Source organism: Balaenoptera borealis (assembly GCF_965194805.1).
Source record: "Balaenoptera borealis genome assembly, chromosome: 14".
In the NCBI taxonomy this organism is placed as follows: domain Eukaryota; kingdom Metazoa; phylum Chordata; class Mammalia; order Artiodactyla; family Balaenopteridae; genus Balaenoptera; species Balaenoptera borealis.
The window spans coordinates 11,663,281-11,691,026 of record NC_138875.1 but is presented as its reverse complement, the minus strand read 5'-3'; the positions used below and the strand labels follow the sequence as shown (position 1 = coordinate 11,691,026).

Here is a 27,746-nt window from a genome sequence, read left to right as displayed (position 1 = left end):
CAACTCTTTTCATCTTCAAAAATGAATATTCTACATGCATTAAACAATAACTCCGGGCTTCCCTGGTGGCGCAGTGGTTGAGAATCCGCCTGCCAATGCAGGGGACACGGGTTCGAGCCCTGGTCTGGGAAGATCCCACATGCCACGGAGCAACTGGGCCCGTGAGCCACAACTACTGAGCCTGCGCGTCTGGAGCCTGTGCTCCTCAACAAGAGAGGCCGCGATAGAGAGAGGCCCGCGCACCGCGATGAAGAGTGGCCCCCACTTGCCGCAACTAGAGGAAGCCCTTGCGCAGAAACGAAGACCCAACACAGCCAAAAGTTAATAATAATAATAAAAAATAAATAAATAAAATTTTTTTTAAAAAAAACAATAACTCCTCATTCTCTGCCCTCCCCTCCAGTCTCTGGTCACTGCCATTATACTTTCTGTCTCTATAAATTTGACTGTTCTAGGAACTTTATGTAAGTGGAATCACACAGTATTTGTCCTTTGTGTCTGGCTTATTTCACTTATCATATTTTCGAGGTTCATCTATGTTGTAGCATGTGTCAGAATTTCCTTCCATTTTAAGGCTGAATAATATTCCATTATATGCATATATTACCTTTTTTTATCCATTCATTTTTTTATCCATTTGTTGATGGACCTTTGAGTTATTTCTACCTTTGGCTGTTGTGAATAATGCTGTTATGAACATGGTGTGCAAATATCTCTTTGAGATTCTGTTTTCAATTCTTTGGGGTATATACCCAGAAGTGAAATTGCTGAAGAAAGTTCTGCTCTGTAACAAGATCTAAGATGAGTGTGGGAAGACATGTCAGTGCTTCCAAACAAGGATGCAAAGTTGAGGGAGGAATGGGGTAAGACTCAGCACTGGTCTCATGCTCCAGGTAGAATGAAAATGCCTATTCTGCACTTTCACCAAAAGAACTTAACACTAAACACACCACTGGCAAACAATATCCTTAAGATGTCTCATTTAATTCAACCTCCACCACAGTCTTCAGAGGTAGTATATTGTAGTCTCACGAGAGGGAGCATTGTATGTGGTTGAGGGGAGTTGATTAACAGTACCTTAAGTCATTGCTTGGATTTCTATCCCATCTCTTCTACTTACCCTCTGTGTAACCTTAGGAAAATTACTTGCTTAACTTCTGTGTCTCAGTTTTCTCATGAAGATGATAAGTGTTTCGAGTATTAAATCAGCTAATGCGTGTAAAGATTTCAGAACAGTGCTTGTACTAAACACTCAATGTTCATTATTATTATGAGGCTTCTTCCTTCTTTTCTTTCTTTCTCTTTCTTTCCTTTCTAATATAAAGAACCTAAAGCTTAAATGGTTCAGTTTGATGAAGATCATGTAGTTATTGATTGACAGAACCAGGATTTGAATTAAGCTGTTTATGACTCTAATGAAAAAGGTCTTTCCAGAATTTCATTGTTCCTTCTCTTTGTTAATAAATAATGAATCTCACTTTGAAATCCAGATTATTGTGTGTGGACTGACTTAACTGATATTTTATTTAGTAAATGTTTATTGAGTATCTACTATGTGTTGAACACTAATTTAGCAATAGGGAATATTATTGCAACCTAAGAAAGACAAGGTAAAATATATTAAATAATAAGATATAGGAAAGAAATGTAAATCAAATAAGGATCAATTACAGAAATAGGAAATTTAAAAGAGTGAAAAGCATTCTATACTGGGGAAGCCTGACTTGGAGTTTTAGGAGTTTTAGAGCTGATTTTTTTTTTTTTTTTTTGCATCACAGAAACACACCTGTGTATTTTGATCTTGTTTCTTTTCCTACCACCCTGCCCCTCAACTAAACAGCACTTCAATGTTTGAAAGAAAATAATTTGCACAATCATTGCTTCCAGTTGCTCAGAGCATTGTCTCATGGTGAGAGGTGGTAAGTGGAGAGCAGTGAGAAGGAAAACAGCTCTTTACTAAACTCTGTTCCTTCCCTTAACCCTTTCAAGGCATAACACTGCTTAATTAACCAACTGGCACTTACCATAGTAACTCAAATGTCCCAGGGTCCATTGCCTAAGCCATGCTTTGTTCGTATTTTTTTTACTAAGCAACAAGCTTGCCAGCTTGAGATGTCTATGTGATATGTAAATGATGCCCTCAATCATTTTTATATTCTGCTTGGCACTGGGAGAGCAGTTTCAGGGCTGTCATCTCTGCTGAACAATATCAAACCTCAGATGTCAAGGAAGATTCTCAATTTAATTCAGAAAAGCTAGGTATTTGCTTCCTGGCTCTAAAGATTTACATCAGTTTGTTTGATATATCTTTGATGATGTAATGGCTGTTGCTGCTATTTTCACCTTATAGAACCTGAGGTTAATCAGCCTCAAAGGACATAAGCATTTGAAAACGTTGTTGCGTGTACAGTTGAAGCTGTGTTTGCTCAGGTGCACAGAATGCTAAGATCGCAAAAGTGTGTAAAGGGGGTTTTGGGGGGGGGGGCACATGGCTAGAAAGAGAAAGAGGAAGTTACAGCTTCATCTCTCTTTTTACTGAAGTCTAGAGGGAGAGCTCTGCTATAAAGAATCCTAAGTCAAAAGAGGTTCTCCCTTGTGAAGAAGATACCCCTCATCTGGGGTCGGGCTCCTAGAAATCCCCTTGCATATGTAATTCCTGGGCTACCTTAGGCTGGTTGCCATACCCAGGTCCCAAACATGCTGGTCCTCCTTTTGTGACTGTAGAGTCCCACACTCTTTAGGAAGATGGGCTTGGGAGAGGTGGAGGCCCCAAATTGGATTTCCTTCAGGAAGGCTGTAACTACTCATCTCTCTCTCTCGAAACTCCTTTAGTGATCAGAGATAGCACATGCAATACAGTAACTTTAGTTATTGTTTTACCATCATTTTAATATGCTTAGGCTAATCTCTCCAACCAGATATAAAAGTTCATGAGAAGAGAGACTGTGTTTTAGACTTCCCTCTCCCAAAGTGTGGGCACATGGCAGGTACCCAATGAACTCTCAATTCTTGATAAACCAGGCCTCAACTATTGCAACTTCTACCTTCTCTCAATAAGTTTGCATTTTGCATTTGCACCCATCACTGAGGACTTGCGTAAATATAACTCAGAGGTAACCAGAGCAATCACAATGTTCTTCAGAGGCTTTCTGAAAAGTTCCTCTGAGGCAGGTGTGACAGGCCCTTCTAGCAACATACCATGATCTGTCTTCACCTGGTGCAAACACATGGGGAATGCAGCACTCGCTGACAGTCGTCTGGCAGTGTCGAGGCCTACCAGTGAAAATATTCTACATCTGCTAGAATGAGTAGAGGTGGCCTTTTCCTGTGATGCATAGAGAATCTTGGATGGAGGCGAGAACATTTGAGATGTCCCATGAAGAAGACAAGGTGTGTGTGTTTCTCATGGGAAGGTCTCTAATTGCTGAAACACTATACCTGGGTTCCTGGTGTAGTCCTTGCTTACCTCCAACTGTATGAAGGCACATGGCGAAATCTTTTCTCAGAGCCGTTTGTAAGGTTGCAAGACTGCTTGGGAATATTATTACCAAGGCTTTCACCATGGCAACTGTTTCCAGTGGTGGCTTTGTATGTGGACAGAAAGGAACAAGAGATCTTAGAATAAATAAGCTCAACTATTTACCTCTCACAAGTATGAAGGATTATTTTCATGTGTATTATATAATTACATGAGGGCTCCAGGCAAATGGCTGCACAATGATTAGATCTACTTTCTCTTTGGAATCTCAGAAGATCCTTGAAATAAAAATTAGCAGAACTAGTATTAATTTTTTAAACCAACATCATTCAAAAACTTTGGTAATTGACTAGTTCTGACCAATTATTGTCTATGTTCTTCAGAACTGCAAGTGATGCTCCCAGTAGCACTGCTGAGGGATGCTGGTGAAGGAAACATATTATTTTCCTTCTGCAGAACCAGAAGATACTACTTAGATTTCTACCTGGGGTGTTTTGGGTGGGCTGTTTTGAAGTCAGGATCAAATGGTAGGTGGGAGTATAGTTTAACTAAATGTTAATACATGTAGACATGCTGTAGAGTTTATGGTGCTCTGCTATGTACCCCGATCTCCTTGCTTGAGTATATCTGAACGTACAAAAATGCAGTGCTTATCTTCAACCTGTAAAAAAGCATGGGTGGAGCTATAGTTGTATTCAGAGGGTCTGCTGCTATATTTGAGGTTTCAGCTGCAGATTCAAAGTTGATATGAAGCCATTTGACAGAAAGAGCTACTATGTTGTGGTCTGCTACACTTCCAGCTGGACTCCTCTGGTTGTTTCTGAAAACTCAGCAGCAATGCTGCTTGGAATGTGCTTCAGGAAATCATGTTATTTCTTCTCTTTCTTTTTCCTTCTGGTCGTCTAGCAGGTCCTCTGTCTGGACAGCGGACGCTGGTTGCACTGAGAACAGCTACTAGACTCACAAACATCGCTGGGCTGAGTTTGGTCAACAGAAATCACTGTTCAGTGTTTACCAGGAATTCAAAAAGTCATGGACTTTCCTCATCTGAGTTTACCTTCTGTCGTTTAACTAAATCATATATTTACCATTTTCCTGTAGATATGCTTCAGCCTGACCGTGCCCACTGAAAATTATAGAGACCAAAACTGGACTGGTAATTTTATCAGGTTTCTGGTCAACAACCAACACTTCCTTTCGTAGCAGTACTTCTGCTATTGCAGCTGAGGTCCCATATTTGTCTTAAAAATAACTATATCATATTACTGATTCATGTTAACCTGGGATTCTTTATGATTCCTAAGTCTTATAAAATATATTAATTTTACTGCATACCTGGGAATCTCTGATAGAGACAGCTGTTATTTTTTTGACAAACACTTTAATAGGTTTAGCTATGCCTAGTCTGGATGGGAAAGGTTAAGATAAAGTTTGCATAATAAGAGTGTACCATTTTGCAGGGAGTGTTTTTATTCTTTCAAAATTATGAAATATATGCACATATAAAAAAGTACAAAAATACAATATAACCTACAGATAGATTGAGGGAACAGAATATTATCAGATTGTACTCCAGAATCATCCTTTGTTTCTTTCATATAACAATCTCCCCTTAAACCAGAGCTTACAATTATCCTTAATTTTTATTACTATATAGTATTCCATCATATGGATAGACCAATATTTATCATACTACTGAAAACGAATATTTGGGTAGTGTTGTGTTTTTTTTGTTGTTGCTTTTATTCACAATATAGATACAAGCATACTAGTATATGTATCTTCATACATATGTTAATAAGTTTCTCCCAGGTGTATATATTGGATAGGGATATATGTTGGGCCACAGGGTTAATTGATCTTCACTTTTGGCAGATAGTGCCAAATTTTGTTTCTAAAGTGGATGTATCAGTGCATGTCCCATACCAGTAGACTAAGGGGGTCTACTTACTACACACCTTATCTTGTTATCATCAGACATTTCAATTTTTACCATTTTGATGGGTGTGAAATTAATCAGGGTTGACATAAAATATAGGCTGCATGGTTAAATTTGAATTTTTGGTAGAAAAATAATTAATATAAATATGTCCCAAATATTATATTGGACATATGCATGCTAAAATTACTCATTGTTCATCTGAAATTAATAGAACATCCTGTACTTTTATTTGCTAACATGGTACCCTATACGTAATGGTGTCTTATTGTGGTGGAAATTTATATTTTCCTAATTTCCTTTTTTTTCTTTCCATTTTATTGAGATGTAATTGATACGTAGCACTGTTTAAGTTAAAGGTGTACAGCATAGTGATCTGACTTACATACATCGTGAAATGATTACTACAATGAGTTTAGTGAATACCCATCAACTCATATAGATACAAGCTAAAAGAAAATATATATTTTTCCTTATGATGACATAACATTTACTCTCTTAACAGCTTTCCTATATAGCATGCAGCAGTGTTAGTTATATTAATCATGTTGTACATTACATCCCTAGTACTTATTTATCTTATAATTGGAAGTTTGTACCTTTTGACCACCTTCATCACCATTCAAAGATATTACATTATTATTGACTATATTCCCCACACTGCATTTCATCCCTGTGTCTCATTTATTTTGTAGCTGGAAGTTTGTACCTCTTAATATATTTCCCTAATTTCTATGAAGGTTGAGAGACTTCAAATACTTATTGGCTATTTAGATTTATTTTCTGTTGAATATTTGTAGAAAAATTCTTTTCCCATTTTACATTGTTTTTGCAGTTTTCTGTCATGTATATTCTGAAGAACTCCTACAATAAAACCTATGTGTGTACACGTGTATACATATATATATCTATATATATACACACACACGTATGTATATACGTCTTGTGTGTGTTATATGTATTTCATGTATCCATGTATACTCTCCCATTCTTTAGCTTATTTTTTCACCCTTGTTATGCTGTCATTAAAAAAAAAAATTTACTCATTTTAATGCTGTTGCATTTTATTATCTTTTCCATTTTGATTAACACTTTTTGTGCCTTTAATCTACCCTAAGGTCATAAGTTCTCCTATAAAACTTTATAAAAGCTTTATGGTGCATCGTCTACCTGCAGTTGATTTTTGTGTGCTGTGAGCTAAGAGTTTTGTCCCTTTTAGTTTTTTATGGATAAACAATTATCCCTGCACTATATATTGAAAAAGTATATTTCTTTTCTGACTACCGTTTTTGTATTGCTGAGGGACTTTCAGATTCCCACTGGAAAACCAAGAAAGAGAAAAGTGTTGAGATGGGAAAAGGGAATTTGGTGTCCTATGCTTGTAGCACAGTGGCAAGTTGACTCCTCAGAAACCAAGGAGTAAGGATTGACCTGGCTTAGCTAGCCTGGTAAGCTAGTTTTTGTCATTTCCTTAATTTATCACCAAAACCATCAGCAAACTTTGTCAACCACCATAATACGTGTTAGTTTCATGCTGTCTACTACCCGGGGCAATAAACTAAGCCCATTTCTTAGAGAAAGGGTATCAGAGGGAGCTGGAGAAACTCAGAGAGCTCACGACAGGAAAGCCAGAGGTGATACGAGGGAGGAGGAGTTTTGAGCAAACGAGGCTAGAGGAACACAAGGGTACTCAGTAAGCTCTGCCCCTGCCCAAGTCACCTTTGTGCATTCCCAGAAACTTCCCAAAAGTTTGGAACTGGATTTATTACTGTTAAACTAGACTATAGCTTGAGTAATTGTATTTGCATATTAAAGAAAAGGATGAAATCAGAAAGCTATACACTCTGTTGTGGTTATTTGGGTCACAAAAATGAGAGGCAACATGGCTGGGGTGGCATGCTCGATGCGCCCTGGTTTCCTCTTAAGATTACGGGACCACGGATTGGGCAGGAAAGAGAAGAAATACTCATAGCAGATGCTGAAAACTCAAACACCTACAGAGGCAAACAGGTAATACAAATGAGGAAACTGAATCGGGTCTAAGAAAAGCAGTGGCAGAGGCTTGATGAGAAATGGCTGGAAGGGAGGCAGCAGTTAGTGCTGAGGACTGTGGGTGTTTGCCTGGAGCACACAGGTCCCCTTCTAAAGGGGCAGCTGCAGCTCTTCTCCAACAGAGTGGTCCCATGGGGGAATGGAAGTGGGATGTGGCTGGTAATGCAGACTTTTCTAGTGGAGCCAAGAATCTAGATTTTTATGTGAACTATCTCAGTGATCAATTGCCGGTAACTAATTCAATTTTTTTTAAAGGTAAGAAAAAAGAAAAGAACTATAGAAAACATCCTATGTGCCAAAGAAACACTTCTATCAGCTGGACTCCACCCCCAGTGCTCTGGTTTGTGTGCTTTGGACCAGAGCAAGCACGCTTCTTAATCCGACAGGCCCAGGTGAGGTTGAGTGAGAAGGGCTAGAAAGCCAGAAAATGGCTAGAAGTGACTGGGGATCTGGAGGAGAATGAATGGGCACTGAAACTGAACATTGCTCCTATACAATTCTGCTTTAGACTCATTGTTTCAATCTAGCCAGCATGGCTATAGATTATTATGGAAATAAACTAAATAAATCAAGAAAGTAAATCAATTCTAACCATCTACAGTGCCACTTACACAAACACTCGAGGAGAAAACAAACACTGGCCTGAAAATAGAGTTACTGATCACTTACTAAATCTGAACACCTTCATAGAATTCACTTTATCAGAGCATTTGTCCAGCAATAAACAGAATGCTTTTCTTGCAGGGGTTCAACATGGTGTCATTTCTGCTGTCCATTATCAATAAAATCATTTCTCCCTAAAGAGCATCCAGAGGTACCTTTTGGTTTAACTTGTCTCCCTTGTATCCTATTTTTCCCTCCAACTCTGGCTGCCCTCACATCAAGCAGAAAATTTGAACTGGATCAGCCAAGCACTTTATCAGAAGGAAGAAAACTCTTTCATTAGAGGCTAAAACTCATTCTGCGCAGAAACACATATGCACACACTCACACTTACCCACAGATCCCTCCAAATAAGTCTGCCTTATATAATTAAAGTAATGTGTATCAAGCGTTAATTACAAAATTACTGTGCTCTTCTGAGTGCTGCACAATTATCAGGCAAGCAGCACAAATATCATCATGCCACAAGGCTGCCCTTCCTACACCATGAGCTTTAACAATTTATTTTCAGGCATTTGGTTGTCTATTAATTATGCATGCATCTCTATACGTTCATTTGCCTGAATGATTGGATATGTGCCATGTCATGAAGGTTATGAATGTGAGGGCATGAAATTCATAGATACCGGTCCCCAAATTCCCCTTACCATATGCACCTATATCAGTAAGCATCATATTGCAGCAAAGGGTTTGGGCTCCAGTCATTCAGAATAGCCACAGTGCTCAGGAATATATCTTTACTTATTAGTGTTTTTATCACGGGACATAAGTACCTATCCATGATGTAAATCAGGAGTTTATAATTCCAGAATCATTTGACAGAAACCAGACTGCCAGAAAGAAAGAAATATAATTAAAATTAGAAACAGAAAAATTATATGTTCTTTGAGCCCTACATTTTTACTATCAGATGCTTTGGTACTGTTCGTCCCAGGTGTTAGAATGACTGACACTCTGACAGCCTAAAAAAATTATTGGTGAGCTGATAGATATTCGAAGTACTTCTCCACTGCTGAAGGATCCTGAATCTGCAAATTTCAATACAAACCAGATATCTCTTCCTGGCCTATATCTGACCTTTCAGGGCTGTTTAACAATGAACTACAGATCCTCCTCGACTTACGATGGGGTTACAAACCGATAAACCCATTGTAAGTTGAAAATATCCATAAAATGCATTAATACACCTAACCTACCAAACATCATAGCTTAGCCTACCCTACCTTTAACGTGCTCAGAACACTTCCCTGAGCCTACAGTTGGGCAAAATCATCTAACACATTTCCGTTGGGAGAAACAGAATGACTATCTGACTGAGTACAGAAGGGTTGTAGTGTAACAGTTCACGCTCGTGATCCCGTGGCTGATCCAGAGCTGTGCTCACGGCTACTGCCCAGCATCATGAGAGAGCATTGTACCTCATATCACTGGCCCAGGAGAAGATCAGAATGCAAAATTTAGTACAGTCTCTACTGAATGCATATCACTTTTGAACCACTGTAAAGGCAAAAAATCCTATCATAAATTGGGACCATTTGTATTACTACATAAGGATGTTTGGCATATTGGATTGAGTGACTTCAAAGGAAACTATTAGCATCCAGGAAATAATATACAAGAGTAAAAATGCAAGACAAATAATATAATTTAAAAAAAAGAGGAATATTTGAGTTTTTAAATGGCTCATGGATATTTGTCATATAATCTAAAGCTGATAAATGATTATTGTTACTTAGCGATTTTTTGAACCCATATGTCTAACAGGTTTCACATGTGCAAAACATCTTTGTAAGTAACTACAGGGAGGTGAAGTTCCACGCTCTTTTACTGATAAACCACATCAAGGGTTCTTAAACTTTAGTGTCCATCAGAATCACCCAGAAGGCTTGTTAAACACCACACATCTCAGGGCTCAATCCAGATATCTGATTCAGTGGGTACTGGGTGAAACCCGAGTTCAGGAATTTACATTTCCAACAAGGTCCCTGGTGTTGCTGCTACTGCAGCTGGTCCAGAGACCACACGTGGAGAATCGATACTGTAAACATAAGCTCCATTTCATCAGGGCTATAATCTCTGTTTATGCTGGAAAACAGTTGGCACTCAGCAAGCAGATAATAAGTGACTAGCACTGTTGAAAGCCTTCAAAATGCCTACACACTTTTATTACAAAGAAATTTTAATATGACATCTCAGAGTAGAAAATCATCAGTATTTGGGGTATAAAAACAGCTCACAACAGGCTCAGATGCTTCCATTAAAGCAAAACACTGGTTCTGCCTTATTAACAAAATTTATTGCTACTAGATCTTTTTATTATTATGTTTTCAGCATTTTTTTTGAATTTTAAAACACTTTTATTTTTTAACATCTTTATTGGAGTATAATTGCTTTACAACGGTGTGGTAGTTTCTGCTGTATAACAAAGTGAATCAGCTATACATATACATATATCCCCATATCCCCTCCCTCTTGCGTCTCCCTCCCACCCTCCCTATGCCACCCCTCTAGGTGGTCACAAAGCACCGAGCTGATCTCCCTGTGCTATGATGCTGCTTCCCACCAGCTATCGGTTTTACATTTGGTAGTGTATATATGTCCATGACACTCTGTCACTTCGTCCCAGCTTACCCTTCCCCCTCCCCATGTCCTCAAGTCCATTCTCTAGTAGGTCTGCGTCTTTATTCCTGTCCTGCCCCTAGGTTCTTCATGACAATTTTTTTTTTCTTTTTTAGATTCCATATATATGTGTTAACGTATGGTATTTGTTTTTCTCTTTCTGACTTACTTCACTCTGTATGACAGACTCTAGGTCCATCCCCCTCACTACAAATAACTCAGTTTCATTTCTTTTTATGGCTGAGTAATATTCCATTGTATATATGTGCCACATCTTCTTTATCCATTCATCTGTTGATGGACACTTAGGTTGCTTCCATTTCCTGGTTACTGTAAATAGAGCTGCAATGAACATTGTGGTACATGACTCTTTTTGAATTATGGTTTTCTCAGGGTATATGCCCAGTAGTGGGATTGCTGGGTCGTATGGTAGTTCTATTTGTAGTTTTTTAAGGAACCTCCATACTGTTCTCCATAATGGCTGTATCAATTTACATTCCCACCAACAGTGCAAGAGGGTTCCCTTTTCTCCACACCCTCTCCGGATTTATTGTTTGTAGATTCTTTGAGGATGGCCATTCTGACCGGTGTGAGGTAATACCTCATTGTAGTTTTGATTTGCATTTCTCTAATGATTAGTGATGTTGAGCATCCTTTCATGTCTTTGTTGGCAATCTGTATATCTTCTTTGGAGAAATGTCTATTTAGGTCTTCTGCCCATTTTTGGATTGGGTTGTTTGTTTTTTTCATATTGAGCTGCATGAGCTGCTTGTATATTTTGGAGATTAATCCTTTATCAGTTGCTTCGTTTGCAAATATTTTCTCCCATTCTGAGGGTTGTCTTTTCATCTTGTTTATGGTTTCCTTTGCTGTGCAAAAGCTTTTAAATTTCATTAGGTTCCATTTGTTTATTTTTGTTTTTATTTCCATTTCTCTAGGAGGTGGGTCAAAAAGGATCTTGCTGTGATTTATGTCATAGAGTGTTCTGCCTATGTTTTCCTCTAAGAGTTTGATAGTGTCTGGCCTTACATTTAGGTCTTTAATCCATTTTGAGTTTATTTTTGTGTATGGTGTTAGGGAGTGTTCTGGTTTCATTCTTTTACATGTAGCTGTCCAGGTTTCCCAGCACCATTTACTGAAGAGACTGTCTTTTCTCCGTTGTATAACCTTGCTTCCTTTCTCATAGATTTAGTTGACCTTATGTGCGTGGGTTTATCTCTGGGCTTTCTATCCTGTTCCACTGATCTATATTTCTGTTTTTGTGCCAATACCATATTGTCTTGATTACTGTAGTTTTGTAGTACAGTCTGAAGTCAGGGAGTCTGATTCCTCCAGCTCCGTTTTGCTTTCTCAAGACTGCTTTGGCTATCTGGGGTCTTTTGTGTCTCCATACAAATTTTAAGATTTTTTGTTCTAGTTCTGTAAAAAATGCCATTGGTAATTTGATAGGGATTGCACTGAATCTGTAGATTGCTTTGGGTAGTATAGTCATTTTCACAGTATTGATTCTTCCAATACAAGAAAATGGTATATGTCTCAATCTGTTTGTATCATCTTTAATTTCTTTCATCAGTGTCTTATAGTTTTCTACATACAGGTCTTTTGTCTCCTTAGGTAGGTTTACTCCTAGGTATTTTATTCTTTTTGTTGCAATGGTAAATGGGAGTGTTTCCTTAATTTCTCTTTCAGAATTTTCATCATTAGTGTATAGGAATGCAAGAGATTACTGTGCATTTATTTTGTATCCTGAAACTTTACCAAATTCATTGATTAGCTCTAGTAGTTTTCTGGTGGCATCTTTAGGATTCTCTATGTATAGTATCATGTCATCTGCAAACAGTGACAGTCTTACTTCTTTTCCAATTTGTATTCCTTTTATTTCTTTTTCTTCTCTGATTGCCATGGCTAGGACTTCCAAAACTATGTTGAATAATAGTGGTGAGAGTGGACATCCTTGTCTTGTTCCTGATCATAGAGGAAATGCTTTCACTTTTTCACCATTGAGAATGATGTTTGCTGTGGGTTTGTCATATATGGCCTTTATTATGTTGAGGTAGGTTCCCTCTATCCCCACTTTCTGGAAAGTGTTTATCATAGATGGGTGCTGAATTTTGTTGAAAGCTTTTTCTGCATCTATTGAGATGATCATATGGTTTTTATTCTTCAATTTGTTAATGTGGTGTATCACATTGATTGATTTGTGTATATTGAAGATTCCTTGCATTCCTGGGATAAACCCCACTTGATCATGGTGTATGATCCTTTTAATGTGCTGTTGGATTCTGTTTGCTAGTATTTTGTTGAGAATTTTTGCATCTATGTTCATCACTGATATTGGCCTGTAGTTTTCTTATTTTGTGACATCTTTGGTTTTGGAATCAGAGTGATGGTGGCCTCATAGAATGAGTTTGGGAGTGTCCTCCCTCTGCTATATTTTGGTAGAGTTTGAGAAGGATAGGTGTTAGCTCTTCTCTAAATGTTTGATAGAATTCACCTGTGAAGCCATCCAGTCCTGGGCTTTTGCTTGTTGGAAGCTTTTTAATCACAGTTTCAATTTCAGTGCTTGTGATTGGTTTGTTTATATTTTCTATTTCTTCCTGGTTCAGTCTCAGAAGGTTCTGCTTTTCTAGGAATTTCTTCCAGGTTGTCCATTATATTAGCATAAAGTTGCTTGTAGTAATCTCTCATGATCCTTTGTATTTCTGCAGTGTCAGTTGTTACTTCTCCTTTTTCATTTCTAATTCTATTGATTTGAGGCTTCTCCTTTTTTTTTCTTGATGAATCTAGCTTATGGTTTATCAATTTTGTTTATCTTCTCAAAGAACCAGCTTTTAGTTTTATTGATCTTTGCTATCGTTTTCTTCATTTCCTTTTCATTTATATCTGATTGGATCTTTATGATTTCTTTCCTTCTGCTAACTTTGGGGTTTTTTTGCTCTTCTTTCTCTAATTGCTTTAGGTGTAAGGTTAGGTTATTTAGTTAAGATGTTTCTTGTTTCTTGAGGTAGGATTGTATTGCTATAAACTTCCCTCTTAGAACTGCTTTTGCTGCTACCCATAGGTTTTGGGTTGTTGTGTTTTAATTGTCATTTGTTTCTAGATATTTTTTATTTCCTCTTTGATTTCTTTTGTGATCTCTTGGTTATTTAGTAGCGTACGGTTTAGCCTCCATGTGTTTGTATTTTTTACAGATTTTCCTGTAATTGATATCTAGTCTTATAGCATTGTGGTCAGAAAAGATACTTGATACGATTTCAATTTTCTTAAATTTACCAAGGCTTGATGTGTGACCCAAGATATGATCTATCCTGGAGAATGTTCCATGAGCACTTGAGAAGAAAGTGTATTCTGTTGTTTTGGATGTAATCCTATAAATATCAAGTAAGTCCATCTTGTTTAATGTATCATTTAAAGCTTGTGTTTCCTTATTTATTTTCATTTTGGATGATCTGTCCTTTCGTGAAAGCGGGGTGTCAAAGTCCCCTACTAAGATTGTGTTACTGTCGATTTCCCCTTTTATGGCTGTTAGCATTTGCCTTATGTATTGAGGTGCTCCTATGTTGAGTGCATAAATATTTACAAGTGTTATATCTTCTTGGATTGATCCCTTGATCATTATGTAGTGTCCTTCTTTGTCTCTGGTAATAGTCTTTATTTTAAAGTCTATTTTGTCTGATATGAGAATTGCTACTCCAGCTTTCTTTTGATTTCCATTTGCATGGAATATCTTTTTCCATCCCCTCACATTCAGTCTGTATGTGTCCCTAGGTCTGAAGTGGGTCTCTTGTAGGCAGCATGTATACATGTCTTGTTTTTGTATCCATTCAGCCAGTCTATGTCTTTTGGTTGAAGCATTTAATCCATTTACATTTAAGGTAATTATCAATACATATGTTCCTATTACCATTTTCTTAATTGTTTTGGGTTTGTTATTGTAGGTCTTTTCCTTCTCTTGTGCTTCCTGCCTAGAGAGGTTCCTTTAGCACTTGTTGTAAAGCTTGTTTGGTGGTGCTGAATTCTCTTAGCTTTTGCTTGTCTGTGAAGTTTTTAATTTCTCTGTCAAATCTGAATGAGATCCTTGCTGGGTAGAGTAATCTTGGTTGTAGGTTTTTCTTTCATCACTTTAAATCTGTCCTGCCACTCCCTTCTGGCTTGCAGAGTTTCTGCTGAAAGATCAGCTGTTAACCTTATGGGGATTCCCTTGTATGTTATTTGTTGCTTTTCCCTTGCTACTTTTAATATTTTTTCTTTGTATTTAATTTTTGATAGTTTGATTAATATGTGTCTTGGCAAGTCTCTCCTTGGATTAATCATGTATGGGATTCTCTGTGCTTCCTGGACTTGACTATTTCCTTTCTCATATTAGGGAAGTTTTCAAATATAATCTCTTAAAATATTTTCTCATTCCCTTTCTTTTTCTCTTCTTCTTCTGGGACCCCTATAATTCGAATGTTGGTGCGTTTAATTTTGTCCCAGAGGTCTCTGAGACTGTCCTCCATTATTTTCATTGTTTTTTCTCTGCAGTATTTACTTCCACTATTTTATCTTTCAGGTCACGTATCCGTTCTTCTGCCTCAGTTATTCTGCTATTGATTCCTTCTAGAGAATTTTTAATTTCATTTATTGTCTTGCTCATCATTGTTTGTTTGCTCTTTAGTTCTTCTAGGTCCTTGTTAAACGTTTCTTGTATTTTCTCCATTCTACTTCCAAGATTTTGGATCACCTTTACTATCATTACTCTGAATTCTTTTTCAGGTAGACTGCCTATTTCCTCTTCATTTGTTTGGTCTGGTGGTTTTTACCTTGCTCCTTCATCTGCTGTGTATTTCTCTGTCTTTTCATTTTGCTTAACTTACTGTGTTTGAGGTCTCCTTTGCGCAGGCTGCAGGTTCGTCGTTCCTGTTGTTTTCGGTGTCTGCCCCCAGTGGGTAAGCTTGGTTCAGTGGTTTCTGTAGGCTTCCTGGTGGAGGGCACTGGTGCCTGTGTTCTGGTGGGTGGGGCTGGATCTTGGCTTTCTGGTGGGCAGGACTGCGTCTGATGGTAAAACACTTTTATTTTTAAAATACTGAATCTACTGCTACTGCTGGAGGGCCTCCCACAGAGGCAGGGGTGGCTGTGGCTCACCACGGAGACAAGGACACTGGCAGCACAAGTTCTGGGAAGTACTACTTGGCATGAGCCCTCCCGGAGTCTGCTATTAGCCCCCACGTTTTCAGCATTTTTATGGATTTTGCTACATTTGATTTTTGCTCTCCATTTAACTTACATTTCAAGGATCTGCTTTTCCCACTCCAGCTGGGGGAGGGGCACTGAGATTCCTTGCAGAAACAACTAATGCCAGTGTACTTCTTATTATTTTTTTTTCTCTTTTTTTCTTCACATTAGAACGATTTACTTCCGCCTCCAACTACAAACGACTTATTCCAAGTATCATGCAAAATACAATTTTCCATCCCTGGAATAAGTTTCATCTGTGATTGGCAGAGGTTGCTGTTCTTCTGTGCCAGGCAGTGTGTAAAGTCCTTTATGTGTATGTGTATTGCTTATAATAAATTTTTATTTTTGAAAAATTTTTATGTAAGTATAGTTGATTTACAATAAACTTTTAAATGCAACTATTATTTTGAAACTGCTTTATGTCTAATAAGAAAGTTTTCCACTGTCCATCATTTACAGACATAGAAGGGGGAAGTAGGCATATGAATGCTATATTTGCTGTGCCCTGGCTGAATCCAGTTATTTTACAAATGAGAAAGCTGAAGTGATTTTTCTGTAATTACAAAACTGGATGCATGGGATATTGAAGAAAGTAAAATATGACTAATAAATATTAGGAAAAAATGGTAAAAAAATTCAGTGAGTTGAGTTGGATTTAGAATCTATGTATTCTGCTTTCTAAAACAGTACCTTATTTTCCCCATAACCGCTTCATCTAGTATATTCAGAGATGTGTTTTTTATTCATCACTTGTAAATGGAAATCATACTACTCATATGAACTTTAGGTAATTCTTTAAGAGTCCTGGTGGAAGCAGAGAAATGACAGGTGAGACAAGCCCACTGTAAGCCCACTGTGGTGGTTTGAAATGCAGCAGAGGCTGGAGCTCTCTAAGCCGAAATGGAACCAGACACATTAACTGAAGACATGATCTCCAGGCAAATTACTGTAGATACTTGTTTCTACCTTTCCTCCTCCACTTCCTCGGTCCTCATGCCATTTGACGTTGTTGCACAGGCTACGACAAGCTGCTAGTTACACACGGGAGTGAGAAAGATTACCAAAAAAAAAAAGGACAGCCTGGGAGGTTTATGTGAGGAAGGATGATGTTTTTTCAAACTATGGGGGATGTGGTAGGCAAAGTACTAAAGATGGCCCCCTAAGACTGCCATCCCCTAATTATTCCACCACATGCTAATCTTGGCACTGTTGTGAAGTGACTTTGCAGATGGAATGAAGGTTGTGGGCTTTAAAGGGGCAGGTTCTCAATGGGCAGATTCATATGACCCTGAAAAGCAGAGAACTGTGCCCAGCAGGAGGATGAAGAGACGGTCAGAGAGATGCGGCAGAAGGAGGGGGAGACTGCAAGTCCTTGATGGAGGAAGAGGGCCACAAACCAAGGAATGCAGTGGCCTCTAGAAGCTGAGGGTGACTCCTACCCAACAGCCAGCAGAGAAACAGAGACACCAGTCCTATACCTGCAAGGAACTGAAGTCAGGCGAAAACATGAATGAGTTTTGAAGCAGCTTCTTCACAGAATTTCCTGGTCAGAACCCAGCCAGCTGCACATCCCATGCTCAACACTACATTATGTTGCTATTTGCTAAGTGGATATACTGACACCCACAGTCATCAAGGAATTTTGGCATTTGCCACTGTTGAAACTTCCCCTACCTGTTTTTCTATCACTCATTAGTTTCCAGCAATGCAATGCCTCCAAAATATAGCTCAAGAATCTGCCATAAATGATAAACAAGCATCATATACCATCAGTGGAAAGATGTGTTTTTGAAATGTTAACTACTGAATTATTTTAAGTCTCTCCAAAGTGCTCCAAAGCAATACTTTGACTTTGCCCCTGTTTTCCCTGTGATTCCTCCCAAGTATTAAAGGATTCAGAAGTGTCAATCGGCATGAGAGGGAGTTTGGGAACCTGTTCTGTCTTCTGGGAGGAGGTATCTTACCTTCTAGTGTGCCCTGATAATAGGGCATATGATGTATTCAGAGATGGAAATGAGTCAATTCACAGATGTGGAATGTTGATGCTGCTTGCACCTGGGTAAACTGTTTGAGGGATATTTTCTTGTCCCAATTTGCTTTTCTTTCTGCCATCATAGCAGCTTCTCTGTCATCCCTGCCTAGGAAGATGTATTTGTAAGGGCAGAAAATGAAAGCAAAAAAATTTCCTGGGGAGAATTACTGATTTGTATTATTCTAAGGGCTTATACAATATCTGAAAGGATGTAAGACAGGGTAAGGAAAAATAATTTTGTGAGAAGAACAGATGTGGATGAAAATAGCAGAAGGTTAACAGGGTTTTCTCTTTGATTCACCTCGGGAGGCATTAGAATTATGAAGAAAAAGTGATCTCTGGGTCTGAGCATCAGGTACTGCAACCAAGAAGGTAATGCACCTGGAGGGGAGGGGCTATGGGGGATCATTGGGAGATGCATCTTAGCCAGCCCTCCTGTGGATGCTTATACTCTAGGTGTGGCATAGGTACAATGAAGGGTTACTCCTCTGATTGCACATTGTAGATGGTGACAGACTAGCAATTCTATGTTTAAATTTTTGAGGAACTGCTATGATATTTTCCACAGTGGTTATCCTATTTAACATTTATTTTCTTTTTTAACTTGATGTTTGCTTCCTCACTGGGCTGCAAGTTAAGACTTATATGGGCTGGCCATTCAAGACCATGTCTCTAAGACTAGTTCACAATGACGGGTATACAGAAGCCACAGTAACATTTGTTGACTAAATAATAAATTCCACATGTATAAGCTATGACCTGTTTGACAAAGCTGGAGACAACAGACTTCAGAATTTTAAACTATATTATAAAGCTGTAGTCATCAAAGTGGTACAGTACTGCCATAAAAACAGATACATAGATCAACAAACAGAATCCAGAGTCTAGAAATAAACCCAGGCATATATCATCAGCAGGTATTTGACAGGGGAGTCAAGAATACTCAGTGAGGAAAGGATGATCTCTCCAATAAATGATGTTGGGAAAACTGGATATTCACATGCAAAAGAATTAAATTGGACTGCTATCTTATACCACTCATAAAAATTAACTCAGATTAAAAGCTTAAATGTAATGCGTGAGACTGTAAAACTCCTAGAAGACAACATAGGGAGAAAGCTTCTTGGCATTGGTCTTGGAAATGATTTTTTGAATATGACACCAAAAGCACAAAAAACAAAAGCAAAAATCAAGTGAGACTTTATCAAACTAAAAAGCTTCTGCGTGACAAGAGATAATCAACAAAAGAAAAGGCAACTTCAAAACAGGAGAACATATTTGTAAACCATGTATCTTATAAGGAGTTAAGATCCAAAATTTATAAGGAACTTATACAACTCAATAGTAAAAAAACAAACAATCTGATTAAAAATGGGCAAAGGACCAGAATCGGCATTTTTCTAAAGAAGACATGTAAATGGCCAACAGGTACATTTTAAAGATGTTCAACAACACTAGTCATCAGGGAAATGCAAATCAAAATCATAATGAGCTATCACCTCACACCTGTTAGAATGGCTCTGATACAAGAAACAAGAGATACCTCTGAAAACTAAGCCCGTGCGCCACAACTGGTTTCTCTTATTTTGGTTTCTCTTATTTTCCAACATTCCTTTTCCCATTCTGTTCACTTAATGTCTCAAAAATGAAATTAAGCCTTGATTCCTGTCTTTCCTTCACACCCCACATCCAAACCTTCAGCAGATTCTTGTTTTAATAGAAAAATATAATCCAGAATGTACTCACTGTCCCTGACTTGGCCAAAGGTGCTTCCCACTGCAGGGCACACACAGTGGACCAGGAGGAACAGGAAAGAAGAAATGCAGCGACTTCTGTATTGGCATCACTATGTTGCCAAAACTTTCGTCCGGACCTTGAAAACAAACAAACAAACAAATATTACAGGCCTAACCCGAGGGAGCGCAGCCCACTGTTCACTCACAGACCATAATGGGAGAAACTGCCTCTCTTGCCTGTGTGGCCTACTTTGGTCCATTTCTTTGTTCCATTCTCCCTTCTTTCCTCTTTCTTACTTTCCCATTTTCTCTATTCACTCTTAATTTACTCTGCCTTTATGTTATCTTTCAGTTTATTACTTGAACTTTTATAAAACAGATATTATCTAAATCACATAATTTTGCATTTTTCTGACTATTTAGATCCAATGTTCAGAAGTTTACGTTATTCTGCGTATTGTCCAAGAAGCTTATATTTGGTAGCTAAACTGTTTCCTTTATATTTATTGCTTCCAAAAAAATTTCCCTAAATTTAGGTAAAATAAATGAAGAAGGACCCCTCAGTGAGCAGGAGACTGTCAAATATAAACTCCCTTACTGACATTTTCTTTTCCTTTTATTGGGGTAGGATATGACACAGGTATGAAAAGTAACAGTTGCCAAAGTGAACTAATGAGTATATTAATATTTATAAGGTGATCATTAAAGCATTAACTTTAATTTGAATGATAATGCTATGGGCAGACTTGCCACTGTATTCATTTCCATACTCAGACTTAATCCCTGTAAAAAAAATTGTCCAAACCCAAGCCCCTCTTCAACTGAGTATGATGAACAAAGAACTTTGCTAATCACTGCTGGAACACGATCTTGAACTGACTGCACTGTGGGAAGACAGTCTTGCTTTTATATACTACTGTCATTGTTTGTTTAATACCCAAGATATTAAAAAAAGAGAGAGAATTAGAGAAATATACACTGCACTTTCACTATAACACACTTATTAGAAATCCTAGTCTCAGAAAATGTTTCAAACAATGAAGAAAAGTGAGTCTTTGATGATATAAGGCAATTCATTTTAGAAATACATGACGGAAGTTTTGAAATAACTTGAAGTGTTATTTAATTATTAGTTCACTGAAATTATGTATTACTGTAATAGCTGTTGCATGTAGCATTGTTATTTTAAATTACTGGTGGTATAAACACATTTTTAGGAGTCCATAAAAAAGCAAATTCCTTGTACCAGGGGTTATGAAAACTAGTACTATCCTGTACTTCTTATATATTTGTGAACTGCATTGGAAAAACAATTGCAAGTGTGTATATTTATTCAAAGTAATTTTTCCAACTTTTGTGGTATTTGATTATAAACTCTTTCTTGGCCTGTTATTTTGATACGAATACTGCGCATCTGAGATCCAAGTATACAGCCTTTAGTGCATATTACTCATCATTAAAATAAAAATGATGATTTCTAACTTGTTTGTAGTTGTGAAAAGTAGATGCTTACAAATATATAAAGAGTCTAACAGCACTTGGAACATAGACGTTGCAAACAAATATTGCCTACCATCATCATCAACATCATTATTATTACTACTAGTAGTATTATATTCTATATTAATATTTGTTTATTTCATACTCCTACTTTAACTTTTTTTTTCCTGTGTTTAGTATGAACTACATTTCATTCAAGCTACTTGAAGGCAGAGATCATCTATTTTGCATTTTACCTGGAACCTAGGACTGTGCTGAGCACACTGAAAGTGTTCAGCTTAACTCAGTTCATCAGACATTCACAAAATGTTAGATTTGCCCGTCGTGTGTTTAAAAATAAGCCTAAGCTTCATTAGGCAGCTCTAAGCTACACAGTGTCCTCTCTTCTGTTTTGTCAATGTGATCTACTGATTAAAGTGGGCAGAGTAAAGAAGGATGGATAAAGCCATGTCTGTTGCGACCTTTCTAATATCTTTGGTCTCCCTGCCAACTTAACCTTTTGCTTTATTTGACTGTCTCAGAGCCCAGTGCTGTGTTACTGACCCTTGCTTTTCTCTGATCCTCTTCCCAGGCTACAATAAATTTCTGGAAATGTGCTGATATTCATAATTTCTAAATTAAATTGAGCTTCACTGTAATTCAGCAATTGTAATGATAACAAAATGGCAGAGAGTTTCTCCTCCATCACCCTTTTCCTTCAGGGTCTAGGAAAGTACCACGTATAATAGAAGACTAGTGATAGATATCCACAAGAATATTAATTTAGGCAGTGTGAATTTTATATAGTGTGGGTGTTATAATAATGATAATATTGTCTACTAATTATTGATCATTTGCCAGGAATTTTGAGATATATTATGCATATTATCTAGTTCATTCTCATAATAACACCTTGTAAGATGGATATTATTACTCAGTTCAGAGAGGTTGAATAACTTGCCCAAAGTCATATGACTAATTAAGAGGGAGAGTTGGGACTTAGAGTACAAGTCATTATGATTTCAAAGTTCATTTTCCTTCCACTCTGCTGTGTTGCACATCTATTTCAGGTTGTTATCTGTTTTCATACTATTATACCTTTATATGTCTCTAATTTTATAAATAATTGTACTTCCAATCACATCCTTGATTGCTGATTTTAACTTTATTTTATTTTTTTAATTAAGACTTTAGTTTTTAGAAGAGTTTAAGGTTCATAGCAAAACTGAGGGAAAGGTACAGAAATTTCCCATATACCCCCTTCTGCAACACATATAGTCTTCTCCATTATCAACTTCTTCTACCAGAGGGGTATATCTGTTACAACTGATGAATATATGTTGATATATCATAATCACCCAGAGTCCATATTACTATGTTTTATTTTGAAATTCAGAAGAATCAGCTGTGATCTTCTTCCCCCTTATCCATCTGTGTATCTATCTCTCATCCATCCATCATCTGTCTATTTACCTATTTATCTATCATCATCTCTTTATAATTTCCTTTATGTTGTCTTATAAAAATGACACCCCTCTTCACTTCTAAAAATAACACTTCAGTTTCTACTTCTTTTTTTTTAAAGGGACTTTTTTTTTTAATTAATTAATTTTTGGCTGCATTGGGTTTTCACTGCTGCGTGTGGGCTTTCTCTAGTTGCGGCGAGCAGGGGCTACTCTTCGTTATGGTGGGTGGGCTTCTCATTGCGTTGGCTTCTCTTGTTGCGGAGCACGGGCTCTAGGTGTGCAGGCTTCAGTAACTGTGGCACGTGGGCTCAGCAGTTGTGGCTCGCGGGCTCTAGAGCGCAGGGTCAGTAGTTGTGGCACATGGGCTTAGTTGCTCTGCGCCATGTGGGATCTTCCTGGACCAGGGCTCAAACCCATGTCCCCTGCATTGGCAGGTGGATTCCCAATCACTGCACCACCAGGGAAGTCCTCAGTTTCTACTTTTGTCTACACACGGCCTTACCAGCTTTTGGATTTTATTCTCTGAAAACAAAAGTCATTCTAGTTTCCTTCATGAATGCACATCTCCTCTATATTAATGAATGACACATCTGATTCTTCCACCCTGAGTAAGAGGATGTGAATGACACCACTCAAGAGCTGCCCTTGATTTTAACTTACCATTTATTGTTCTTTTAGAATTCAAACGTGTGTCTCAAAACTTCTCAGTCCATGTCTTATGCTCCATACTCCATACTCCATTTCAGACCTTTTACCAGGCACCTCAACCAAATGTCCCAAATTTAATGTATGTTCTTCAGCTTATGCTAATTCCCCCACTTCCCAAATCAGGTAATGTCACTCTTCCCAGTAAGTTTTGAGTCACCTTGTCCTTTCCTTCCTTTTAGAGGTGCTATTTCATCTAACACCAAACCCAAATAATTTTGCTTTTAAAATGTCTCAATCTCCTCCTCTTCCATGATTATTTACCTAACTCAGGATTTTATCATAATTCGGAAAAATCCTTTAAACGACCTTCATACTGATCTCTTTGCCCCCTTCCTCACATTTCACAGATAGGATCTACTCATTCTGCTGCTAACGTCTAGTTCCAATTTCTTGTTCCTGCTTCATCTACTGACCTCTTGATTTCCTTCTACCTTACTCTTTCTACACTAAACTTTATACTTCACTCAGAAAATATCTTGCCCTGTTAGGTTCATTTTTTTTTTTTTTCTATTGTGATGTTCATTTTCTTTCTACATCTGTTGAGATTGCCAGTCATTCTTCAAAGTTTATGTCAAATAACACCTCAGTAAATTACTTCCTGATCTGCCAAGTAGAATTCAAATTTCTCTCCACCATAATTCTGTAGCAATTTTCATATAAAATCTAATATTATAGCAATGCTTTGTTACCATTTTATTTAGAAACTTAGAATATAACCTCTATAAAGTCTAAAAATAATAACAGTCTTCTCATTTTCTTTCCCAAGAACGCAAGCACAGGTTAAAGTACATATTTGATACTCAATAACTGCCAGGAACTTATCTAAAAGTCCTGATCCTGGGAATCAATCATCTTGTAGATAACTTCTTACTATAAAAGCTCTTTTATAGTGATATTTACTCACTATCTTCTCTTGCTCTTTTCCTACTCTGATGCACACATAGGAGAAATCACAGGCTTTACATACATTTAAATTCTATCTGTATAATTTATAGCTAGTGATGTTGGGCCAAATTATTTAACTTTTTCTGACTGGTGATTTCTTCATCCAAAAGCTGAAAATTTCATTATTCTGAAGATTAAATGAGATGACATATGTGACCTGCCTTACAGGACCTGATACATATGCCATGCTTTGTAATCATAGCTTTCCTTCCTCTCTGCCTCTCCTTATTCATTCAAAAATCCAGTTCCCTATCACTTTTATACGTTGACATTTCCCTAACATTCTCCCAGTCAGAACTTCTGATTTTCTGTCTTGATTTTCCAGTGTTTTGTATCTGATCATTTAAGAATTTGATTCTGGTCTTCTAGAAGGCATATCCCATGAATTACTCTTACATTTTCAAAGCAATCTGACTAACACTCCACACATACCAGTACTCAATAGCATTTTCACGACTGAGCAGCATTATTGGAAGATGACACCATGTGCTGGCTCCTCTGGGCAGAGCAGAAGCAACAACAGTGCATGAGGCCTGAGTCTCCATTTTCCCTGAAACCCCTACACACCCTAACGCCCAAAGTTCACTCTCCTGGCCTGGCCACTTTAGAGAAACAGAGAGGAAGCAGTAGACTGAAGAGAACTACACTTATTTTTAAATGTTACCCAATTAACAACATGTATTGCACACTTATTTTTAGAAAATGTATTGAAAACAGATTAGATTTTACTCTATTTGTAACAAGATATCTATTGGGTTGGCCAAAAAGTGCCTTCAGTTTTGAAGTAAAAAGAAAAGACACATTTTTCATTTTCACCAATAACTTTAAGGAACAACGTATTCACCCTTTTGTTCCACTACCTTCTGCCATTTTTCAGGCAACTTCATAATTCCATCTTGCCAAAACTTTTTATCTTTTTGAGCAAAGAACTGGACCAGGTGCCTTTTACAGTCTTTCAGGGAATCAAAATTTTTTCCATTACGAGACTTTTGGAAAGACCAAAATAAACGGAAATCTGAAGGTGCAATGTCTGGTGAATAAGGCAGATGAATCAGAACTTCCCAGCCAAGCTGTAACAGTTTTTGCCTGGTCAGCAAAGAAACATGCGATCTTGATTATCCTGATGGAAGATTATGCGTTTTCTGTTGACTAATTCTGGATGCTTTTCACTGAGTGCTGCTTTCAGTTGGTCTAAATGGGAGCAGTACTTGTTGGAATTAATTGCTTGTTTTTCCAGAAGGAGCTCATGATAGAGGACTCCCTTCCAATCCCACCATATACACATTACCACCTTCTTTGGATGAAGACTGGCTTTTGGTGTGGCTGGTGGTGGTTCATTTCACTTGCCCCACGATCTCTTCTGTTCCACATTATTGCACAGTATCCACTTTTCATCGCCTGTCACAATTTGTTTTAAAAACGGAACGCTTTGGGGTTTCCCTGGTGGCGCAGTGGTTGAGAATCTGCCTGCCAATGCAGGGGACATGGGTTCGAGCCCTGGTCTGGGAAGATCCCACATGCCGCGGAGCAACTAGGCCCGTGAGCCACAACTACTGAGCCTGCGTGTCTGGAGCCTGTGCTCCGCAACAAGAGAGGCCGCGACAGTGAGAGGCCAGCGCACCGCGATGAAGAGTGGCCCCTGCTTGCCACAACTACAGAAAGCCCTCGCACAGAAACGAAGATCCAACACAGCCATAAATAAATAAAAAACAAAAAAACAAAAAAACAACAAAAAAACAGAACGTTTTCATTACATTTAAGTAGAGAATCATATGGGGAAATACGGTCAAGAAGGTTTTTCCCCTTAACTTATGTGGAACCCAAACATCAAAGCGATTAACATAACCAAGGTGGTGCAAATGATTTTGAACGCCTGATTTGGATATTTTGAGTGTGGCGGCTATCTCCCGCGTGGTATAACGTTGATTGTTTCTCAATTATTGTTTCAATATGATCACTATCAACTTCAACTGGTCTACCCGACCGTGGAGCATCGTCCAGCAAGAAATCTCCAGCACGAAACTTCGCAAACCACTTTTGACATGTTTGATCAGTCACAGAACCTTCTCCATATACTGCACAAATCTTTTTTTGCATTTCACTTGCGTTTTTACTTTTCTTGAAATAATAAAGCATAATATGTTGAAAACGTTGCTTTTTTTCTTCCACCTTCAATATTAAAATGGCTACACAAAAATTCACCAATTTGCTAAGTCCTTTTTAAAATGTATGCTGATATGATAGCTGTCACATACAATCTAACAAAATTGTTTCAAATGAAGTTAAAGACAACTAAGTGCCACTAGAGCCATCTTATGGGAAAAAAACGAAAAAACTTTTGGCCAACCCAATATTTATTTCATTTTGAAACATTTATTTCAATTCAAAATTCAAACAGTAAATCAGGCTTGTATACATGAAGTATACTTAGTAAAAATAGATGAATACGTACTTAATAGTAGTAGTGTAAACAATTTTTGTTTATCCACTTACTCTTATTAAAGAAATAAACTTTCCTCTTATCAGAGGAATACATTCTGGGGGTCTAATGCATAGAATAGTGACTGTAGTTAACACTGTAGTTAACAATGCCGTACTGTATACTTGAAAGTTGCTATGAGAGTAGATCTTAAACATTCTCAACAAAACAAAACAGCGTGGTAACTATATGCAGTGATGGAGGTGTTAACTAACCTTTGTGGTAATCATTTTTGAATACATGCATGTATCAAATCATCTTATTGTATACTTTAAACGTACACAATGTTATACATCAATTATATCTCAATAAAGCTGAAAAAACTTTAGGAAAAAAACGCATGTAAGAAATAAAAGAAATTTAAATCTAAGACAAGCATCAGAGTAGGCTGTATTAAAAATGTTGTAAAATGCATAAGTTTGAAGGAAATCAAAATAATGGGTTAGAATACAGTGGACCAGTGTGCTTTCTGACTTACCCAGAAGATTAATTCCTAAGTATTACCTTTCATGACAATGATGGCTATAGTTTATTAAGTATTCACCAGGTATTTTAATTCACTTCCTCATTTAATCTTAATAAAAACCCTATAAGGTAAGCGCTGTCATTATTGTCTTTTCATAGGGTAAGCATAGTCAGTCTAAATAACCTGCCCAAAGTCACAGAGCTAGTAAAGGGTGATGCAGGACCTTGAACTCGAATTGACCTCAAAAGCCATGCTTACAGCAGCACTGTGCTCTTCTTACTCTGACTTAAATCTGAGTCGACCTGAGAGTGTTTTGCCTTCTGACCTTCCTAGCTATACCTCACCTTCCCTAGTTTTACATAATAAAAGGCAACTTAAAAGCAAAAACAGATTGTAGTAAGTGCCAAGTTTGCCAACTGGCTCCTTTATCAAAGTGAAGCCAATTAGAGTTTCAAAGAAAGAAACTT

At 37.7% G+C, this 27,746-nt stretch overlaps 1 protein-coding gene across 1 annotated transcript in view; it reads right to left on the bottom strand.

Moving 5' to 3' along the window:
* Positions 1-27,746, bottom strand: part of LOC309611270 (uncharacterized protein) — a gene marked incomplete at its 5' end in the record, with an annotated part of 233,127 nt that overhangs the window by 118,552 nt on the left and 86,829 nt on the right. The window contains one exon of the mRNA XM_082355455.1: positions 19,747-19,873. Within this exon, the coding sequence (XP_082211581.1) occupies positions 19,747-19,873 (127 nt within the window). The remainder of the gene's footprint in view (positions 1-19,746; positions 19,874-27,746) is intronic.